This window comes from Onthophagus taurus, chromosome 3, assembly GCF_036711975.1.
Source record: "Onthophagus taurus isolate NC chromosome 3, IU_Otau_3.0, whole genome shotgun sequence".
Lineage (NCBI taxonomy): Eukaryota > Metazoa > Arthropoda > Insecta > Coleoptera > Scarabaeidae > Onthophagus > Onthophagus taurus.
Window position 1 is genome coordinate 17877218 of NC_091968.1, and position 22321 is coordinate 17899538.

Sequence of the window (22321 nt, forward strand, 5' to 3'; positions counted from 1 at the left end):
TCATGAATTAAAGCTTAAACTTTGATCTTCATGTCTATGTATAATAAGTATTACATTTGATGATAAAGTTTCTTTGTTACATCAGAAAAAGTCAGTGCTTAATTATGGCAAAAATCGAAAATATTTGTTAAAGTTTAAAAAATCGACTTTATTTATGGGAATCAAGAAACGACTTTTATCTTGAATTAAAGCTTAAACTTTGATCTTCATGTTTATGTATAATAAGTATTACATTTGATGATAAAGTTTCTTTGTTACATCAGAAAATGTCAGTGCTTAATTATAGCAAAGATCGAAAATATTTGTTAAACTTTAAAAAATCATATCGACTTTATTTATAGGAATCAAGAAACGATTTTTATCTTGAATTAAACCTTTAACTTTGATCTTCATGTCTATGTATAATAAGTATTACATTTGATGATAAAGTTTCTTTGTAAAATCGAAAAATGTCAGTGCTTAATTATAGCAAAAATCGAAAAAGTTTGTTAAACTTTAAAAAATCATATCGACTTTATTTATAGGACTTAAGGAACGACTTTTACCTTAAATTAAAGATTAAGCTTTAGTCTTCATAGGTATGTATAATAAGTAATACATTTGATGATAAAGTTTCTTTGTTACATCAGAAAATGACATTGCTTAATTATAGCAAAAATCGAAAATATTTGTTAAACTTTAAAAAGCATATCGACTTTATTTATAGGAACTAAGAAACGACTTTTATCTTAAATTAAAGCTTAAACTTCAATCTTCATGTCTATGTATAATAAGTATTACATTTGATGATAAACTTTCTTTATAAAATCCAGAAATGTCATTGCTTAATTATAGCAAAAATCAAAAAAAAAAATTTGTTAAACTTTAAAAAATCATATCGACTTTATGTATAGGAATCAAGAAACGACTTTTATCTTGAATTAAAGCTTAAACTTTGATCTTCATGTCTATGTATAATAAGTATTACATTTGATGATAAAGTTTCTTTGTTACATCAAAAAATGTCATTACTTAATTATAGCAAAAATCGAAAATATTTGTTAAACTTTAAAAAATCATATCGACTTTATTTATAGGAACCAAGAAACGACTTTTATCTTAAATTAAAGCTTAAACTTCGATGTTCATGTCTATGTATAATAAGTATTATATTTGATGATAAACTTTCTTTATAAAATTGAGAAATCGAGAAATGTCATTGTTTAATTATAGCAAAATTTGAAAATATTTGTTAAACTTTAAAAAATCATATCGACTTTATTTATAGGAATCAAGGAACGACTTTTATCTTGAATTAAAGCTTAAACTTTGATCTTCATGTCTATGTATAATAAGTATTACATTTGATGATAAAGTGTCTTTGTTACATCAGAAAATTTCAGTGCTTAATTATAGCAAAAATCGAAAATATTTGTTAAACTTTAAAAAATCATATCGACTTTATTTATAAGAATCAAGAAACGACTTTTATCTTGAATTAAAGCTTAAACTTTGGTCTTCATGTCTATGTATAATAAGTATTACATTTGATGATAAAGTTTCTTTATAAAATCGAGAAATGTCATTGCTTAATTATAGCAAAAATCGAAAATATTTGTTAAACTTTAAAAAATCATATCGACTTTATTATCAAATAATAAAGTTTCTTTGTAAACTTGTAAAATGTCAATACTTAATTATAGGAAAAATTTTTCAAAAAAACTCTTAAGAAAAATATTATTTTTATGGATAATTGAAATAAAACGGTAAACTGGTATATATCATTTTAAAGAAGACAGTTTTAGCTTTAATTTAGTACAAAAACCACGTCTTAATCGTTAAAAATAAATCTAGTATGATTGTTTAAAGTTTGATGTTTTACCTTTACAGGTTAGATTACAATCAAAATTGCAACTCTATCGAAAATAGTCATTTATGTACCAAGTCGGCAAAGTGATGCTTTATCGAACGAGTCTGAGTTTGCGAGTCGAGCGAGCGAAGCGAGCGAGGCGAGTAAACAGGCGAGTTCGATAAAGACACTTTGCTGACGTGTTGCATACAACATTTTATCGCCAACCGCAAAATTTAACGATATGAAGATATTCTAACTTACGAATATTATGACATGTGTCAAACGATTTGTTTTGTTAATATACCTCGGTAAAGGTACACTACGTATCAAAGGTCGGTAGTATAGTGGAGAGGGAAGTGCGCTTTCATACAGAAGGTACCGGGTTTAAATCCAGCTGTTCAACGGCATTTTTTTCAAATTGACAGCAATTAGCGGCAGGTAATAATATATTAAAAAACAAGTTTCGTAAAACACGCTTAAATGCACGAATTCAAGTTGAAAAACGAGTGGCGAAGCCACGAGTTTTTTAATGAATGAATGCTTTAAGTCTTATGAAACGTGTTTTTTATGCTATTTTTTGTAATTCGCGTTTTTATAGTTTTTTTTAACAAAAATAAAGTAAATTTTGGCAATGTAGGGAAATAGGTATGTAGCAGTTGGTAACACCGGAACACTCGAAAATAGAAACTTTGAATTGACAATTAGAAACTGTCAAAACACAAAATATATTCACCTGAAAAAAATGTTTGATGTACACCTCCCAAAATAAGAGAAATTGCTCAGAGTCCATGTCCTCATCATTGTGGACCTTGTATTTGATGCTAAGAACGTGTTTAAACATCCATAGACAAAAATTGTCACATTGACAACTAGAAAAATTAATGACCCAATGTCACCAACTTGAACTGGTTCCATAAAATGTTACTAAAATCTCATTACAGCATCGGATGCTGTAAAGAGTCTCATTACAGCACCCGTTTGAGTACTGTTATAGCTTCCATTATCGTAGCGAATTACAAAAAGTACTTTGTCTGCCGCTAAATGCACAGTTTACTAGATAATAGCACAAAGTGTCACTTTACTGCCGCAAATGGATAGCATAAAGTATGGTTTTGCTGCCGGTTGGCGATAAACATTATTTTCATATGTAATTAAAATAATGCAGTAAAGTCATATACATCGTTTTAAAAAAGATAAAATTTAAAATAAAAATCATTTCTGTACAAACAAAACTCCACCAAGGACGAGTTTTTAAAATATATAATTTATTTTTTAACTTTACACAGAATTAATATTTTAATTAAAAGATTTGAATCATAAGGGACGTTATTAAAAGATAAAATGAGATATAAATCATCGAAGATGATCCCACATACAACGTAATATCCTTTTTATTTTCGTTCATCCAATTTAAATTCTTTTTCCCAGTTTCCTTTGCATTAGCAACAACTTGTTTTAAAGACGGTGTAAACGAAGCGGAATTGTGGGATTCAAATGAATTAAACTAAAAAGAAAGTTTTCATTAAAACAAAATAGGATAAATAAAATGAGATTACCAAATCAATTTGTTGTTGTGTAGTCATTCTAGCTGCGAGATTAGAAATAATTGTTGAAACACTTCCAATTCTACAACGAAATAATTATTAATAAATTAAAAAAATTATCTTATTAATAAATAAATTACTTTGTGTTGATTTGGGTGAAATTTTGGTCTAAGTATTCCAAAAAGAATTTAACACCCTCCTCCCCATTATTATTCAAAATCGAATTAATAGCGGTTAATTTATCGTTTTGCGACAAAACGTTTTGATTAATCAAGTTGTTTAGCAACGTATTGAAACTTGAATTAGTCCCAACGCAACCCAATCCATTCGCAATCCTAATTTTTTCATTATATTCACTCGAATTTGTGTATTTTTCAAAAACGGTTTCAATTTTTTCCGGATTCTTTTTCAACCCATAACAATAAACGTAAGATTGCATATCCGGTTGAATCGTTTCACCCCCATCAATCCATTTATCGAAATAAACTTTGCTTTCACTCAAACATTTCTCAAATCCATATTTGCACAACGCCTCATTAACATTATTCTTAATCAATTTACTTAAATGTTCATCATTTCGATTAATAACAAAACCATATTTGTTATAAATGGGTTCTAAACAATTAATAGCGTAACTTTTTATGTTTTTGTGATGCGAATGCCCCGTTGATAAGCGATCTAAATAACTCAAAACTGTGTTGAAAGTTGAAATTGGAACATAATGAGTTTCTTTTTTTATTTTTTCTCCTAATTCTAAAGGAATTGTGTAGTTTAAGTAACCCCCTCGTGCTAAGTTAAATGAATCGTCGATTAATTGGGCTCGCTCTGCCACTTTGTTTCTTAAAGAAAATAAATTGTCGTAATCCTTAATTATCATCCTCCAATTTGTTTCGTCATAATTCACTCGATAAAACCCTCTCCGATTATTATTAAAAATAATCCAACTATTATCGTTTAATACAGTTAAACTTATCGTTATTGATGTCGATCTTGAGTTTAACCAAATATAAGGAGAACTCCCTGTACTCAATGGGGTGAAATAATCGAGTGGAATTTGCCATAAACTTTGGTCAATCGTACTTTTGTTTTGTTTATTAATAAAAAATCGTTCTTGTTCTAAAGTAATTGACCCAACATTACCAACACCGTATTTTCTTGTAACTGTTACAACCGGATACCCAGCTTTCGTCTCCCAACTTTTTAAAAATTCGCTTATATTGATTGAAGTTGTCGCTTTTTGAAGGTTTTCATACAGTTTCGTGGGATTTGCATTCCCAAACATGTTTGAGTTAAGATATTCGCGGAGTGCCCCCAAGAACAATGACGTACCTAAAAGATGTTCCGTCATTCTAAGAACGGAAGCGGCTAAAAATAAAAACAATTAAGTAAAAATAAAATTATGAATGATGAAATCACCTTTTTCGTAAACAATCGTGTCGTATATTCCTGCGATTTCATCGGTAGTTTCAACTTCTCTCGTCATTGGTCTGCTATTTTCGAGGGAATCGGCGTCTAAAGCGAGTTGAAGAATTTCGGTGAGGAATTGTAAGTCCAAATCCCAAGAGGTTTCAATCTAAAAGTAACTTACATGTTCAGCTTTACATGTTTGATTGTTAGAGTTTTGAACAATAAAAATTAAGATATAACAATAAAGTAAACCGCGTTCAAAAGAAAAGATATTTCTAAGGATTCGTAAGGGAATTAAGGATTTTAAGATAATTTCTTTATATATTCACTGGTATTTAGGGAATTCTAATGAAACTGAGTTATACCTTTACTAATTCCTTAATCAGGGATTATTTCCGATTTTTCAAAGATATTTGTATATAACAAGAAGTTTTGTAAGTTAACATTTTCAAAGATTTTTTTATGCAATTCGTAAGATTTTTCAATGACATTTTACGATTTTTAAATATTGTTAGGAATTTCTAGATATTCCCAAAAATTTACAAAGGATTTTCAAGGATTTTAGGAAAATATCTTAGAATTTTCAGGTGTAGTAAGGGTTTTCTGAAAGAATGGAGGAATTCATAGATATTTAGAAACTTAGAGATTCCTAGGAATTTCCAAGAGTAAGGTTTCCCAAAAACAGTTAGGGTTTTCAAAAGTTTATACACATTTCCAGAAATTTGTCTTCAAGATTTCAAAGATTTCATGACAATTTCTTAGTATTTCCAATGGTATCTTAGAGCATTACTAAAGAAACTGAGGTCTAACTTGAATGTCTAATGATTTCAAAGGACTTAAAATGGATTTTCAACGGTATTTAGTAGTGATGGAACGGATAGTGATTTTGCGAAAAGCCGGATACCGGATATCCGACCATTGTGGTTATAATTTCTGGTGCATTTCTGAAGTGACACCCTACATTGGCACATTATAGCGATATTTGAATAAAAATGAAATTAATAAGAAAGCCGATAAGATATGTCAAGTTACTTTGATTCAAGATACAAAATGAACATTTTTGATGCTGATTTAACAAAGCAAAAAAAGAGGATACTTTAATTAACAATTAGCGATATTTCCACAAGGTTCCTTCAAGAAATGAATTTTATAGCGAATTTTGAAAGTTATCGATGAAAATTGCAACATCGAAAATTTTATCAATACTCCAAGTATTGTTTTCTCAAAAACTAAAAGGTATTTTTCAAAACGGGTTGGTTCATTGGAAAGAGGACACTCTTATTAATACTTTGAGAAATTTTCATACTCAGATTCCAAGAAGTTGATTTTATACGAATTTTTAAAACTTAATCGGCGAAACTTGCAAAATTCTAAAAAATTGTCGATTATTTCAAAAATTTATTTCTCATAAACTTAAAGTAATTTTTCAAAACGGCTTGTTGCATTAAAAAGAGGATGCTTTAATTAATAATTGGTGATATTTCCACAAGGATCCTTCAAGAAATGAATTTTATAGCGAATTTTGCAAGTTATCGGTGAAAACTGCAACATCGAAAATTTTATGTTAAGATATTGTTTTCTCAAAAACTGAAAGATATTTTTCAAAACGGATTGGTTCATTGGAAAAAAGACACTTTTATTATCACTTTGGAAAATTTTCATACTCATATTCCAAGAACTGGATTTTATACGAATTTTTAAAACTTAATCGACAAAAATTGCAAAATTCGAAAAAATTGTCGATCATCCTGGAACGGAGGAGCTCATTGATCCTACCGATGGCGGTGTGCACTCCAACCCTGAAGAGATTGTCAACATACAATCTGACTACCTGGAAAGTGTATTCACCTTTACCGAGGATGTTTCGTTTTGTTCCCACAATAAAAACATTATAGATAATTGGTACGAATCCGCATTTTTGACACCGTTCGAGACACCCGAAGATGCTCTCATGTTGGAAGACGAATATTTTACTCTTCTTGGACAGGGAAAAGATACCGCTCCCGGTTATGATAACATCACAAGAAAACTGCTTAGAAGTCTAGATCTTAACATCCATGGCTTTATCAGAAAAATAATTAACTTTTGCCTTACGACTCAGCATTTCCCGCGCGACTGGAAGACGTCAATTATTACTTGTATTCCCAAGAAGGATTCTTCTCTATCTGATCCAGCCAACTATCGCCCCATCTCACTGCTCCCAGTAATTGGAAAACTCTTCGAGACGCACTTGAAGAACAAGCTCCTGGCTGCGGTATCAAAGAAAATTCCGCCTTACCAATTTGGCTTCCAATCCGGCAAATCAACGTCCCAGCCACTAACTATTCTGGTTTCCAACTTCCAGGCGGCACGTTTTGTAAAACTGAAATCTGCAGCAGTGTTTCTGGACGTCCGAAAGGCCTTTGACTCCGTGTGGCACAAAGGATTGCTATTTAAACTGGATAAGCTAAAAACGCCATACTACCTTCTAACCCTGATAAACCAATTCCTGTCGAATCGCTCCTCCATCGTGAAGTTGAAAAATCACTTCTCCCACAGCTTCTCCGCTCAGCAAGGCCTTCCTCAGGGTTCGCCTATCTCTCCCGCTCTATACAATCTATTCTGCCACGATCTTTACAACGACAACCCAGACGCCTTTAACCTCACTGCATACGCACTTCTTTACGCCGACGACACAGCATTGGTCTCGCACAGTAGGGATATCACTTCCTCGGTCCGTAAGCTGCAGACGCTCATAAACGAAACGGAAAATTGGTACCGAAAATGGCGCATCCTACTCAATCCCACAAAAACACAATTTTTTGTCCCATTCCTCTCACCCCGCGCTCCCTCTCCCACAATTACAATCCAATCAACGGCAATCTCCGTCTCACCAACCTGCAAGTATCTTGGCATAATACTTGACAGAACGCTTAAGTTTTCCACTCATGCAACCAAGGTGAAGATGAAAGTAAAGACACGCGCCAAACACTTTAAATCTCTCTCGTTCAGCGGTCGCGGAATCTCTACCTCATGTGCCTCGCACATGTACAAGACCATATGCAGGCCCATCGTAGAATATGGATCAATACTGCTGAGCAACGCACCAAGAAGAACGAAGTACCACCTGGAAGTAGCGGAAAGATCTGCACTGAGATCCATCACCCGAATTAGGAACCCCCGTAATCCCCTCTTTAACCCTAGCAACGATCTGCTATACCAACTTACCGATATACCCCCTATCCATACCCGTCTTCAATCTTTGTCCGATAAATCCATTCTAAATTTTCCTACCAATGCCTTGCAACACACGCTTATATCGCCTCGATTACTCCACCCTCGCAACAACCCACCTCTTCTCTTCCAAAAACTCCTGGCCGTCAGAGAAGACTGAAGCAAGCCGCCGACTACAAAAATCACGGGCAGAAAGACCTTGGTCGGTAGCCCTATTCTCACCCCTTAACTTTTTTATTTTTGTTGTATATACATTTAGATATTTTTATTGTTATTCTTATTTTTTTTATGTAGTGGGTACAGAATAAAATTTGTTTTTCTTCTTCTTGCATCATCGAAAATTTTATCAAAACTTCAAATATTGTTTTCTCAAAAACTAAATGTTATTTTTCAAAACGGGTTGGTTCATTGAAAAGAGGACACTCTTATTAACACTTTGGGAAATTTTCATACTCATATTCCAAGAAGTGGATTTTATACGAGTTTTTAAACTTAATCGGCGAAAATTGCAAAATTCGAAAAAATTGTCGATCATTACAAAAATTTATTTCTCAAGAACTGAAAGTGACTTTTCAAAACGGCATGCTGCATTAAAAAGAGGATACTTTAATTGATAGTTGGCGATATTTCCACAAGAATCCTTCAAAAAATGAATTTTATAGCGAATTTTACAAGTTATCGATGAAAATTGCAACATCGAAAATTTTATCAAATCTTCAAATACTGTTTTCTCAAAAACTAAAAGTAATTTTTCAAAACGGGTTAATTCACTGGAAAGAGGACACTCTTATTAACACTTTGGGAAATTTTCATACTCATATTTCAAGAAGTGGATTTTATACGAATTTTTAAAACTTAATCGGCGAAAATTGCAAAATTCGAAAAAATTGTCGATCATTACAAAAATTTATTTCTCATAAACTATACGTGATTTTTCAAAACGGCTTGTTGCATTAAAAAGAGGATACTTTAATTAACAATTGGTGATATTTCCACAAGGATCCTTCAAGAAATGAATTTTATAGCGAATTTTGCTAGTTATCGATGAAAATTGCAATATCGAAATTATTACCAAAACTCCAAGTGTTGTTTTCTCAAAAACTAAAAGTTATTTTTCAAAACGGGTTGGTTCATTGGAAAGAGAACACTATTATTAACACTTTGGGAAATTTTCATACTCATATTCCAAGAAGTGGATTTTATACGAATTTTTAAAACTTAATCGACGAAACTTGCAAAATTCGAAAAAATTGTCGATCATTTCAAAAATTTATTTCTTAAAGACTAAAAGCGATTTTTCAAAACGGCTTGTTGCATTAAAAAGAGGATACTTTAATGAATAATTGGTAATATTTCCACAAGGATCCTTCAAGAAATGAATTTTATAGCGAATTTTGCAAGTTATCGATGACAATTGCAACATGAATATTTTATCAAAACTTCAAATATTGTTTTCTCAAAAACTAAAACTTATTTTTCAAAACGGGTTGGTTCATTGGAAAGAGGACAGTCTTATTAACACTTTGGGAAATTTTCATACTCATATTCCAAGAAGTGGATTTTATACGAATTTTTAAAAGTTAATCGGTGAAAATTGCAAAATTCTAAAAATTTGTCGATCATTTCAAAAATTTATTTCTCAAGAACTGAAAGTGATTTTTCAAAACGGCTTACAGAAGACTTAATACAGCTACTGAAGACTATACTGCTACTAGAAGACTATATATTACTAATACGAGATAATACACTGCTAGCCGATAATTGCAACAGATAAAATATTGCTTCCAGAAAACCAGATACAGCTAATCCAAGACGATATACTGTTAACATAAGGTTAGATACTGTTTTCAGAAGACTAGACTTTGCTGGCCGACTAACATACCGCTGGCAGCTGGTAAAATATTGCTTGCAGAAAACTAGAGTCTGCTAATTGAAGACCAGATACTGCTTGAAAAAGACTACATACTGCTTGCAGAAAACTAAATACTGCTAATTCAGGACTATATATTACTAACAGAAGATTAAATATTGATTGCAGAAGACGCAATTATGCAATTATTTTTTAATTTATGTGTTCAAAAACGTTTAATTTGATTTATTTCAGTTGTTTTAGTCTTTTGGTAAACATATATAAAAATAAAAAACAATTTAATATTAGAAAAATTATTTAAAAAATATATCAACTTTAATTTAAAATGAAGAGTCCATTGGCTCTTTTCGCCAACTTTTGCCAACTTTTCGTCAACATTTGTCAAGTCTTGATCCTGCATTTTGTCAAAAAGTAGTCTACGCGTTATCACTTTAAGCCTTGATGTATCCTATGATTCTTAAACAAAATGAGAATTCGTTTAAAAAAAAAAGAAGAAAATAGTAAAACTAGGCGGACTTGTACTATCATTCATTGATCTTGAAAACTATGATTAGGTGAAATACTTGGTTCTATGTAAAAACTAACAAAACTAAAGGTACGGGTCCTGAAGTATAACAAAATCCTTTTTAAATGCAAAAAAAGAATTTACTAATACAGCAAACATTTCAATTTACCAATACTCAATCTTTTTTTCCTAGATTTACATAAAACTTAGTAATATTTACTTATGATTACCTATTACACTTAGTTCCAACAATTAGAGCGATATGTCAAATCTAGAATAACACGTGCCTGCTTAAATAGAGCGAGGGGTTGCACATTGTTCTATAGCTATTCAACATTTGCAGGCAGTTTTTTATTTTTACCTAAAACACATTTTAAATTTTGTATTTTTGGCCGCCTAAATCGTGGAATTACGCCTATGTGCGACGGCTAGATACTCGTTGCAACGAATAAAATACTGCTGGTGGAAGACTTGAAGTTGCTAATTCTTGTTAGCAGACTACAAGCACATTCATTTAAATGTAGTCTACCTTTTATTAGGTAGACTACATTTACCTAATAAAAGGCTAGGTATTGTTTACAGAAGACTAGATACTGCTTGCAAAAGACTAAATTTCACAGGTAAAAGACTAGCAAAAGACCTACACAACAAAACAATCTTTTTGTGAACTTCTTCGGGATCGTCTCGGTCTTTTAAAATACCAACGTCATCATCTTTTATTGTCTTGCCTCGTTTTACATTTTAACATTGTATTCAAATTTTATATATCAATCATTTTATTAATTATATCAAAAAAATAATTCAAAATTATTACTCAATTAGATTTACCTATCTTGTGTTAAGTTGATAGACATACGCGATGATATGATCATGTTTATAATTAGTAATCTCGACAGCACAGACATTGAAATTATGATAAGCTTATAAATCAGCGCATAAACAAAAAAAAATAAAACAATAAAAATAATACGGAATAAAGATCATACCAAATCAGTAGCATAGTGTTCGAAAAACGTCGCAAATCCCTCATTTAACCAAATATAACTCCACCATTCCGGCGTAACCAAATCCCCAAACCATTGATGGGCGAATTCGTGGGCAATAATCGTGGCGACTTTTTGTTTTTCTTGAGCCGTTGAGAAATCGCTGTTATACATCAACATTCGTTCTCGATAAGTAACCATCCCCCAATTTTCCATCGCCCCAATTTTGTAGTAATCATTCGGAACAGGAACTTGATCCATTTTCGCTAACGGATACAAAACTTTAGTTGCATATTCCATTTGTTCGATCGCCGCGGGACCGATTTTTAAGGAGTATAGACCATCTCCGCGCATTAAAAGCTCCGGACGTCCAAAAGTTCGAAACACTTTCCCGTTAACCTCCAAACTGAGACTTGAGTATTCAGAAACCATAAAAGCAATGAGATAAGTCGACATTGTTAATGTTGTTTTGTAAACGTCCATTACGTTGTTAGAGTTTGTTATTCTAAAAAATTAATTAAAATTATATCCTAAGAATGCGGATGTTTATTTAATTTACGTTTCTGTTTTTTCTAAATCCATATTAGATGAGGTAACTTGCGATTTTTGCCTGATTAGATTAATTTGGAATTTGGCTTTAAAATTGGGTTGGTCGAAGCATGGAAAAGCTCTCCTCGCGTTTGTAGCTTCTAAATGAGTTACAGCCATCGTTCTATTAAATTAATAACTAATTAATTAATCCAAAAAATTTTTTTAACTTACTTATTAACTTTATTCTCATCTAAATAATAAGCGCGATAATATCCAACATTTTCCTTACCTAGATTACCTTGAAATTTAATTTCTATTTGGTAAGAAAAAGTAGGCATTAATTGATTATCAGAATTAATAATTAATAAATCGGATGTTGTATTAAAAGAATGCCTAATTCCTAACGTGGTATTTTGATTCGATAAAGTCACATTTTGAATTGTTAAATCTTTAGAATGCAAATAAATTATGTTAGTTACAGAAGAAGCTTTAACATCGATTTTAACAGTTCCAGAAAATCTTAAGGTAACCAAATCGGTATCGATGGTTAAATAATAATTTTCAGGTTTCACCGTTTCGGGTAATTTTTGAGATAGTATTGCAGAAAAAGTTGTGGCTAATAAAATAAATATCACTTTAATAAAGAAATCTAAAAACAAAATTATATTATTTTGGATAATTATAAATAAGTAATAAGCTTACCCATTTTGTTGTACAAATAATCGAACAAAATAAGAGAATTAAAGTATTTAAATGATAACTGATTACAACAATACATTTACCTCGCTTATCTTATCTTTATTTACTAAGAAATTTCGATTATACAATTATAAATTAAGATTTATGAGTACAGTTTTGAGCACTTAAGGTCCAAATTAAAATCATTTCTTTTTTTAAATCTTACTCAAATAAATACTTCATAAAATAAAAGGTATAAGTATCAAGACCAAAATATTACGGATGTGGTCTCTTCGGATGTGGTTAATAATCGCGGAGTGTTTATGAAAATTAAATAAAATATTAGGAAAGATCACAATTTACCAAAGTGTCTGTTTTGAAAGTCTTTATTGAAATGCCATTTCATTGCACAAATAGTAATTATGTTTGTACCTCTTGACACGCTATGTGTAATATCAGTATTTAGTTATAATTTTTAGTTATTTTATGACTACTTATTTCATATCTGAACTTGGGTTCAGTTTCATTTTACTTTCGTTTTTAAGTTAAAATTTATCATAAAAAAAATACTTCTAGTAAAAATACAAATTATGTTACTTTAATAACCTGCTACCTTTACTTGCCTTAAATGTAATTGTAGCACTCATATTCTATTAATTTATAACAAACTTTTTTCTTTCTCTTAAATTTTATTGCAATTTGGTCAGTCTTGACCAAAGAATAATTCTATTCCAATTTATGTTATTACTACAAAATAATTTTAAAGTATGTTTAAGTCTTTTGAGTATTCTCACTAGCTGTGAATTGCCCAGGAGTTCAAAACTATCAGTATTCATGTGACGATTAAGTCTCTCTTCATCTCTTTTAGCAGAACTTGTGATAATTTCATTCACTGTTTCCACTTTCAATTCTTCTGGAAGAGCGGAACGCTGTGAGGAGTATTTCAAGGAATTGGTGAATCTGGCCGAATAATGAAGACGACAGCTTGGAGATCCTCCGTAACCTGAATGAAAAATCATAAAGTGGCCAGTGAAGAGCTGATAATAACTTAAATGACAGACTTGCCTCACTGATTTCTTAAAGATGGCAGTAAGAAAAGATGCCCAAGGAAGGGGACACGGCACTTATCTGTCCCATTCACAAAAAGGGCTGAAAACTACAATGCTGGAATTACCGAGGAATGTGTTGCGTGGTGGCATCAATGAGAAAGATGAACCGAACAAGACCGAGACGACCGGGGCTGAGCAGTCCAGCTTAGTTTCTCCCTTGGTTAGATTGGAGGCAGTTTCTACGTCCATGACCACTGAGCGGAGAAACCACCGGCTCAGAAAGGGCGAAACCAGTGGGCACCTCGCACAGGTCGTCTTCGAATCTATCCGACTCAATGTTGATGACTCCCACCTGCTCCCCAAATACAGATGCCTAGAGAGGAGTTTGGAGAGGACCCTGCGACATTAAGGGTAATACAATGCAACTTGCAAAGTGGCAAGGCTCCAACTGCAGTATTATGCAGGCACCTTGACATGATGCAAAACACCATTGCTCTGATTCAAGAGCCATAGACTATCAACTCGAATGTTTCTGGTTTCGGTTCTCTTAGCGGTTCTGTTTTCTTTTTCAGTACTCAGGATCGACCAAGAGCTACAATCTACATTCCTAGACATATCTCCGCGTATCTCCTGCCGGAAGAATCAAATCAGGACTATATTGTAGTCAGGATTCAATACTTCCTAGCGAAGAAGAAAACGACGCATCTGTCTACCTGCCTATAGAAGAGATGGCTCCTACTGCGGCTTTGACAACATTAGTCAACGCTAGTAAGGTAAATAAATGGCTACTCATTGTAGGCTGCGACTCCAACGCTCATTCTGTTGCCTGGGTATGTGACGATGGAAACTTTAGAGGTAAGACCTTGCTTGAATTTATTACGAATAATGACTTGGAAATAATCAACCAAGACTGTGAACCCACGTTCTTCAATGCTAGGTGTCAGACGATTATTATTTTAACCTTGGCATCGGCGAACATATCTCAAAAGATTAGCAACTGGTGTGTCTGCCAGGAGGCGTCTATGTCTGACCATAGATGGATCACTTTTGATTTAGGACCAATTATGCTCTTGAGAAAGAGGGTCCGGGATCCAAAGCGGACTAACTTGAACATTCTTGCAAGCTGTCTAACTGAGCAATTGCGAGATTTCCCAGATGACCTTCCTGGAAATACCGATGAATTGACACACTAACTCAGGCCTTCCGCAGTGCATGTCCTAAGAAAATTGTGGAGGAGAGAAGAAGGGCTACACTTTGGTGGACTCCTGATCTACATTCACTGAGGGTCACTTGCAGAAAAGCTTTTAATAAAGCAAAACAAACTAGACTGAATTCTGACTGGACCTTGTTCATAACACACCAGTCAGAATTCAAACGTTTAGTACAACAAAAGAAACGACAAGCCTGGAGAGGTTTTTGTGAAGAGGTGGAGAGCGCTGCTGAGACCTCACGCCTAAACAAAATAAAGGATCCAGAAGAATCATTGCATTTACTAATGGATGTTCATTTTCCAGGTTCTTTGCAAGATTTTTCAATGCTTCTACACTAACGATAAGTGGAATTTAACAACTCTCCTAGCAGCCAGGACTGGCAGATAGCTAACCAGGTTGTACGGAATTAGTTGGTAGAGTGGGCCGTCGGCAGTTTTGAGCCCTTCAAAACACCCGAACCCGACGGTATATTTCCTGCTCTTCTTCAATGGAGTCTACAGGATATAAAAATACACTTGATAAGAGTTTTTAAAGCCTGTTTAGCCTTTAATTACGTTCCCATCAGCTGGAGAAAGGTTACAGTAACCTTTATATCAAAGAACGGAAAAAAGGACCCAGCGGACCCCAACGCCTTTCGACCAATTAGTCTCTCATCATTTCTTTTAAAGACGCTTGAAAGACTATGTGAACATTACATTAGAGAGAATGTACTTAAAGCGTTTCCTTTGCACTTGCATAACATGCTTCTATCAAAGGTAAATCTGTGGATGCGCCCCACATGGTAGTGGGGCGCATCGAACGAGCACTTGATTCGAAAGAGTCTATTCTGGGAACTTTCCTGGACATAGAGGGAGCGTTTGACAAAACCACCTTTGGTAGCATTAACCTGGCACTGGAATCTCGAAGAGTGCCATTGGTCATGTTAATGTAATAATTATTATCGGTATAGATTGTAGATACGTCCTTTATCTAACAGGTTGTCAGCCAATGTAAGAACTATTTTTTCAGGAGAAGGCTGGCTTGCTGTTTTGTCCTCCTTTCCGTAATAAACTTGAAAATTATACGTGTATCCTTTGTCGACACATAGTTTATATAGTTTGATGCCAAACTTGTGCCGTTTGTTACTAATGTATTGACGGCTTTTGGAAATTTTTAATTAATAAATTTGACCAAGAAGCAATTTTTTGTAACTTATCTTCAGTTATTACTTCATTATGAAAATTCCATGTTTTCAGCTACAACTGGAATCGATTACGAGGAATTAGATCTTTGATTTTATTAGCGTACAGAACACTGCTGGACCAGTATGATTCAATGGAGAGACACTGGCAGGGCCCATCCAAATCACAATTCGAATGAAACATTTAATTTCCTCTTTATTTGTGTCATGCTATTCGTGAATCCTGGCTTTGGGTAATTTTTTGGTAGCTCTGCACTGGGCTGCATATCTGCTTGTCTCTGTTACCATTAGTTCTATGACCTCGAAGGTTAGAAATAATTTGAAAAACTCATACGGACCTTTATCAAAATATTCACTGTGTATTTCTTCCAATACACTAACATTTGTCTCAGTAAAATGAAATGATTTTCAATTTATTCCAGTTACGTCGTCCCATAACAGCTGGTAACTATAACAGTAGTTCGCACTATTCTCATCACTACTTTCTTGCATATTTGCTCCAGAATCCTCAAATGGTTCATAACCGTCTTCGTCTGAAAGACACTCCTGCCACAATTTTTGTTGTTCTTCGTCGTAACTCATTTTTACAGACACTTTTTATACCAAAAACTAAACACTACCACCTAAATTCAACATATACGACTAAACGTATCATTCATATAGCACTGCATTTTTGCATGAACAGACTTGTTTTCTTCTAAACCACGGTATGATTCACACGGCCAGTACGGCAATTTTTATCTGGGAGGCCGCGTTAATTATATGCTGCTTTTCGACTAAAAACAATAAAAAACATGAGTTTTTGATAAAAAAAATGATGATTTGTAATTTACTATCCTATTGTTAGCCTATTTCATTTTATAATTGTTCCCGCCAGAATGGATAGATTTTAGTGACTATTGCAGCAGTCAACGTGTTAAATAGGCAGATTGTGTAGTATTTCTCCAATTATCAGGTCAAATCCTGGTGACTTTTTTGCGTTAATGTCCTCTTTAATCTCTTTGGCGACCTTCCTTGGAGAATAAGTTTTCTTCGTTATTTTAAGACAGATCAGATTTTTTCAGAGTGTTTTGATTCAAATAGGTCAGCTTTTTGTTGACTGCTTCTTGCCCATTTTTCATTTTCAGTTCTTAGTGGAGGGATGCATAATGGATCTTTTTAATCTCTTTGTTGCTTTCCAACAGTAGTCAGTTAGTAGTTTCTGCTACTATCGATAGTAAGTTCATTTTGGTATGTATAGAAAGAACCCTTTTTTGATTGGTTTATTTCTCTTTTTAGTTGAAAACTTGTTGTTTTCTAGGGGTGTTCTTCTTTGCTGCCATCTTCTTCCCGGTTTCCTTTTTTCCTTATATAGTTTGTCTAATGATATGTCTATATAATGTCTTTGGATAGTTATTACCTGCAACTTTTCTTCTAAGTGTGGTCAGTATATTTATTGACTAACGTAGGATTACCTGGTTTCTATATGACGTTTTGACTTAGAGTTAAAATAGTTGGAGAGTGATCTGAGTCCATATCCTACGTCTATTTTACATTTAGGTAGTTTGTAGAGATGTTTTTGACTATGTAGAAGTCTATCAAATTAATTTTTAGCTAAGTTCTTGGCATTACAATCACCTCCAATAACAAATCCATCACTTTATTTCTTATTAAAATAGACTGATTTTCTTTCAAGCGTAAATTTCTATATATATTAGTTATATATTGAATGTATAATGTTTTATTGAATTACCAATTCATATCGTTTCAAGTTATTATATTTTGACCAGTCTTTTAAAATTGTAGTAAGAAAATTTTTGGTCGATCACAGTAAGTATATCAATAATACGTGACATTGTCCCATAGATTAAGATCAGAATCACTTAAAAGCAACGCCGTGTATTATTCAATATCGTTTGTAAATAAATACAATTTATAATGACTTAAATAAAGTACAATTAAAATTACTTTCAAGATTGTAAATCATTATCAGCATCCTCATTGTTTTTTGTTAATTTTAACTTTTCGTTACATGTTTTATATTATCATATAATTTATCGCTTGGACTTTTTTACATCGAGTGTAATATATACGAACGTATAATTGCGTTATCTACATACAATGTGTTATTAATAACGAAATTGTACAAACAAAGATCATTGTGTTAGACGCAGAAGAATGACTGTTAGGCAGACAAAGAGAAACAAACAAAATATATATTAAAGAATTACGAAAGAATGGTTAAGAATGTTATATTAACAAAGAATAAAGCGGTAAGGCACGAAGAAAAAAATTTGAAATTTGACATAGAACCCAATACGTAAGCCAAATAAGGAAAGCCAAAAAGGAACGGAAAGGTGTAGTCAATGAAGTTCTACCGAAAGAGAGATTGTTCGGTAGAGATAAGTGTAAATAGATTACACCATCCTTCAGCTAATATTCGGCTACAGGTACTTAGATAGTAACAAGAAGTTATAGAGAAAAGGCACTAAACACTCATTCATATGGATAAACATATTCAATTCTTCATAGAATGCAATTCTATGATATCAGAGGTATTTGCAAGTCGCTACATTGATTCAAAAGCTGGGTCATTTTGAGGATTTCAATTTTCATATTGATTTTCATAGACTTATTATCCTTGAGAAAGTATCTTTCCCTGCCCTGTCATATTTTCACTACTTTTTCACAAAGTTTGAGTATTTCATGGATTATATCCATGAAATACAGACGATTTTATCCTACCAAAAACTGAATTCCTTTCAAGATTAATAGTATTTTCTTGGACTTTTTGTTGTTATGCCATTTCACACAACTATCTCTCTGTTTGCCTGCCTGGTATTAACTGGCATGAAAATAATAGGACTGACAGCGAAGACCAGAGTGGATTCAAGCCGGGCAATTCTTGTACGAACAATTTGTTTATAATGCAACAAATTTTGGTGAAATGCAGACAGGACAAGAAGCACATCTAGAATTTGTCGATTTGGAGAAGGCTTATGACTCCATTCCTAGTTGCAAACTGTGGCAAGTATTAACAACCACTCAAACAAACCCTCATTTAATAGCTATTACAAAGTGCCTATACACAGATAAAGTAGTCTACCTGAAAATAGGAAAAGAGTTTCTGTTCAACATTGATACAATATATATCTCTCATTTAAAGTAGGTGCTACAACATAATAATAATAAGTTTATTGCCCCCAAGATTTAATCAGAAAATACAGAAAAATATACATTATTCCATAACATTAACATAAGATTGACAAAAGGTCAATTTATCGCCAGAGGCGATGTTTTCAGAGAGACCCAACCAGCAATGTAGGTATGGAATTAAGATAAATAATTAATATAGCAAGTATGGGGAAAAAAGCAATAACAAAGAAAATAAGTTTACATGTGAAGTAACAGAAAAAGAATAGGAGAGAACAGGAAAGAAAGAAAATCTGATTAAGCGAAAAATGATTGGATAGGAGCAAATAAAGCTGTTAGCTGAAGAGGAAAAAGAGGAGAAGCAGATCACATCAAAAATCAGTCTCAGAAAACTGTAGAGACAACAGGTGATTTCTTAGCGAAGGTTTGAATACGAAAAAGTTACGAGCATTACGCAATTCCACAGAATAAATTGGGTAAATTAATCCACAGAGTTATAACTTGTACAGTAAATAATCTGTGATATATTTCAGTATGATAAACGGGAAACATGAGTGAGACATCAGACTGTGCTCTAGTAGGAAGACCGCGAGATGCCATGAACTGAAATGCAGTGAACATGTAAATTGGAGATTGAGAGGAAAGTATCTTATATAAGGCAGTTAACATACGAAAGGATCTACGCCTCTCAACGGTGAACATCTCGAGATGATTATCATATGGTGTAACATGAACATACTTTCTCAGGTCGAAAATAAAGCGCAGACAATTATTTTGTAACCTTTCTAATTTGTTACGTACACTAATCGAGAGATCTGGGTACATGGGATCAGCATAGTCCAAATGGGGGAGAATTAAAGAGTAACAGAGTAACAAGTTTGGGTAAGGAATAGAAACAGAAATAAACCTTCCTGTAGACAGACTGAATCTGGGGCGGCCAGGACAATGCAAAATCTATCATCACCCCCAAGTTTTTAACTGTTTGAGAGAATTGTATGATGTTACCATCAAGTGTCAGACGGATATTATTGATGGAGTAAAATTTTGTTTGCAAAGGTCTTGATCCAAAAGCAATAAATAGCTTGAGTTTGAATACAGCAAAGACTTAAGCTATAGCATCTAGACCAGTCTAGAAGTCTAGTAAGATCCCTATTAAGCCGCATTACCGCTGCTGGAAGTTCATCCACAGCTGCAGACGTATAAATTTAGAGATCGCCTGCATATAGGTGAACTTAATTATCTTACAAGGGAAGTATCAGAACTGTCCCTCGCCGATTTTGTTGAAATTTGGTACAGCGATAGCATGGCCAAAAATAAAGTTTACGTATTTTTTTATACGTGCTAATAAAGCCCCTGGAGCGAGTTATAAGGGTTGGAAATAGGGGCGAAATATACATATATAAATATATATATTCGCTTATAGGCTGAAAACGAAAATAGCTATCGAAATGTGGTAAAGAGCTTTCCATTGATATATCACACATATATCTGAGGGCTTCAGGGAGTAAACTACCCCTAGTTTTTTGGAATATTTTAAAAACAACCCTGTCGATTTTGGCGATATTATGTGTCCTTATAGTACGTTTAAAAATATTAATGACGTGTTTTTTCTTATTTGCCTCTGACCATCCTCTACAAAATTACGGGGTATGATAAATAACCCCTTTTCTTAAGAATAATGTGATAAACTGTTACACTTTTGAACAATGTTTTGAAGAAAACCATAAATTAGATATAAGTTAAGATTTACGCAGTAAATGCTGGGGTTAACTACCCTAATCACCCCAAAAATTAATTTTTTTTGCGAAAATTGTTTGTCGATTTTGGTGCAATTTCCCACTATGATTTTTTTATATGTTAGGTAGTACTATTGTAAGAACTTACAAGGGTTAGAAGTTTGGGGTAGAAAATATATTTTCACTAATAACTTTCATGAAAAATGTTTTTTATCCTTATTCTATTTAAATAACACAAAAGTTAGGATAATTATATAAATATTTATTAGTAATGAGTTAAAAAGTAACTGACAAAAGAATGGTTGACTATCACAAATTGTATGCTACATTATTAATTTAATTTCTTTTTTTTTTACTTTCTTTATTCAATATATTGTTGGCAATAATGAAAATCATGGAAAAATGTTTGAAACACAACGATTGTTTACACCATGCACAAGTTATAACAGCTATATTTCCACAGATATCGCACGTAGGTTGTTCATTGGAAAAGCAAACCTCCACAGGATTTTCAAACTGTTCTGGTCTCTCCTCTATATATCCAGATGCAAAACAGGCGTATTTAAAAACATTAATAAACCGTGGGGAAGACAACTGGTTATGCGTTAAGGATTGCAATTTTAAAATATTATCTCGCTGATGCAAATTGACTCAATTTTTTCTCTCAATTCAGTACATTTTTTTCAATTTCAGTACGTATTTTGTAAAACTTTTTCTTGCGTGCGGCAACACTATCTGACACATATGGCACGGAACGTAAATAATGAAATTACCACTTAAACTATTACCGTATATTCTCGAATCTAATACGCACCCTTTTTACAAATTTTATATGCTCTAAAATCAAATGCGGATTACAATCGAGTGCGGATTAGATTCGCAGTCGTATAGTTGCGATTTGAAAAATAGTAAAATAAAATCGCATTATAACAATAACACTGTTAAGGGTTTTAGAACGATATTTACATTTTTATGTATCATTTTCTGCCCATATTACGTCATCTTCGGATCTGTCCAAAGCATTGGTTATACAAAACTTCTTAAATGATGTTATAATATTGTTTTCAGGGATCGTTTTCCATGTGTGTTCCTGGTCTACGACTCCATACTTATCTTAACCGTTCCATCATAAGCTTTTCTATTATCCATCCTTTTTGTTGTGCCCTAACTAAGACGTCATTCGGGAAGTCTTTCGGATATCAGATTGGTTTTTTTCTCAATATTAGTAATGACAGCAATTTTTCCCTATCACTTGTTACTGCTAGCATCAATGTTATGCGCAATTTTTCGCAACCACTCGTTTCTAAGGAAATTTCCCACACACCTCTTCTTTCCAGTGCGTAATTGGGAGACATATCCAGATATACTGCCATTTCGTCGGCATTCACAGTTTGAGACAAATTGAAATTTTTTTGAAAATCATTAGGAGCTTTTGGGAAATTGTAGTTTGT

General features: G+C 33.0%; 1 protein-coding gene across 1 annotated transcript; it reads right to left on the bottom strand.

The window, feature by feature from the left end:
- Positions 1 to 3073: 3073 nt before the first annotated feature.
- Positions 3074 to 13044, bottom strand: LOC111417304 (aminopeptidase N-like). The gene is made up of 8 exons (XM_023049532.2): positions 12587 to 13044; positions 12116 to 12533; positions 11913 to 12065; positions 11357 to 11858; positions 4792 to 4948; positions 3516 to 4740; positions 3388 to 3457; positions 3074 to 3335 (listed from the first exon to the last, which is right to left on the bottom strand). Exons 1-8 carry the CDS (start codon positions 12660 to 12662, stop codon positions 3132 to 3134), a joined length of 2805 nt encoding a protein of 934 aa, XP_022905300.2. The 5' UTR covers positions 12663 to 13044; the 3' UTR covers positions 3074 to 3131.
- Positions 13045 to 22321: the final 9277 nt, after the last annotated feature.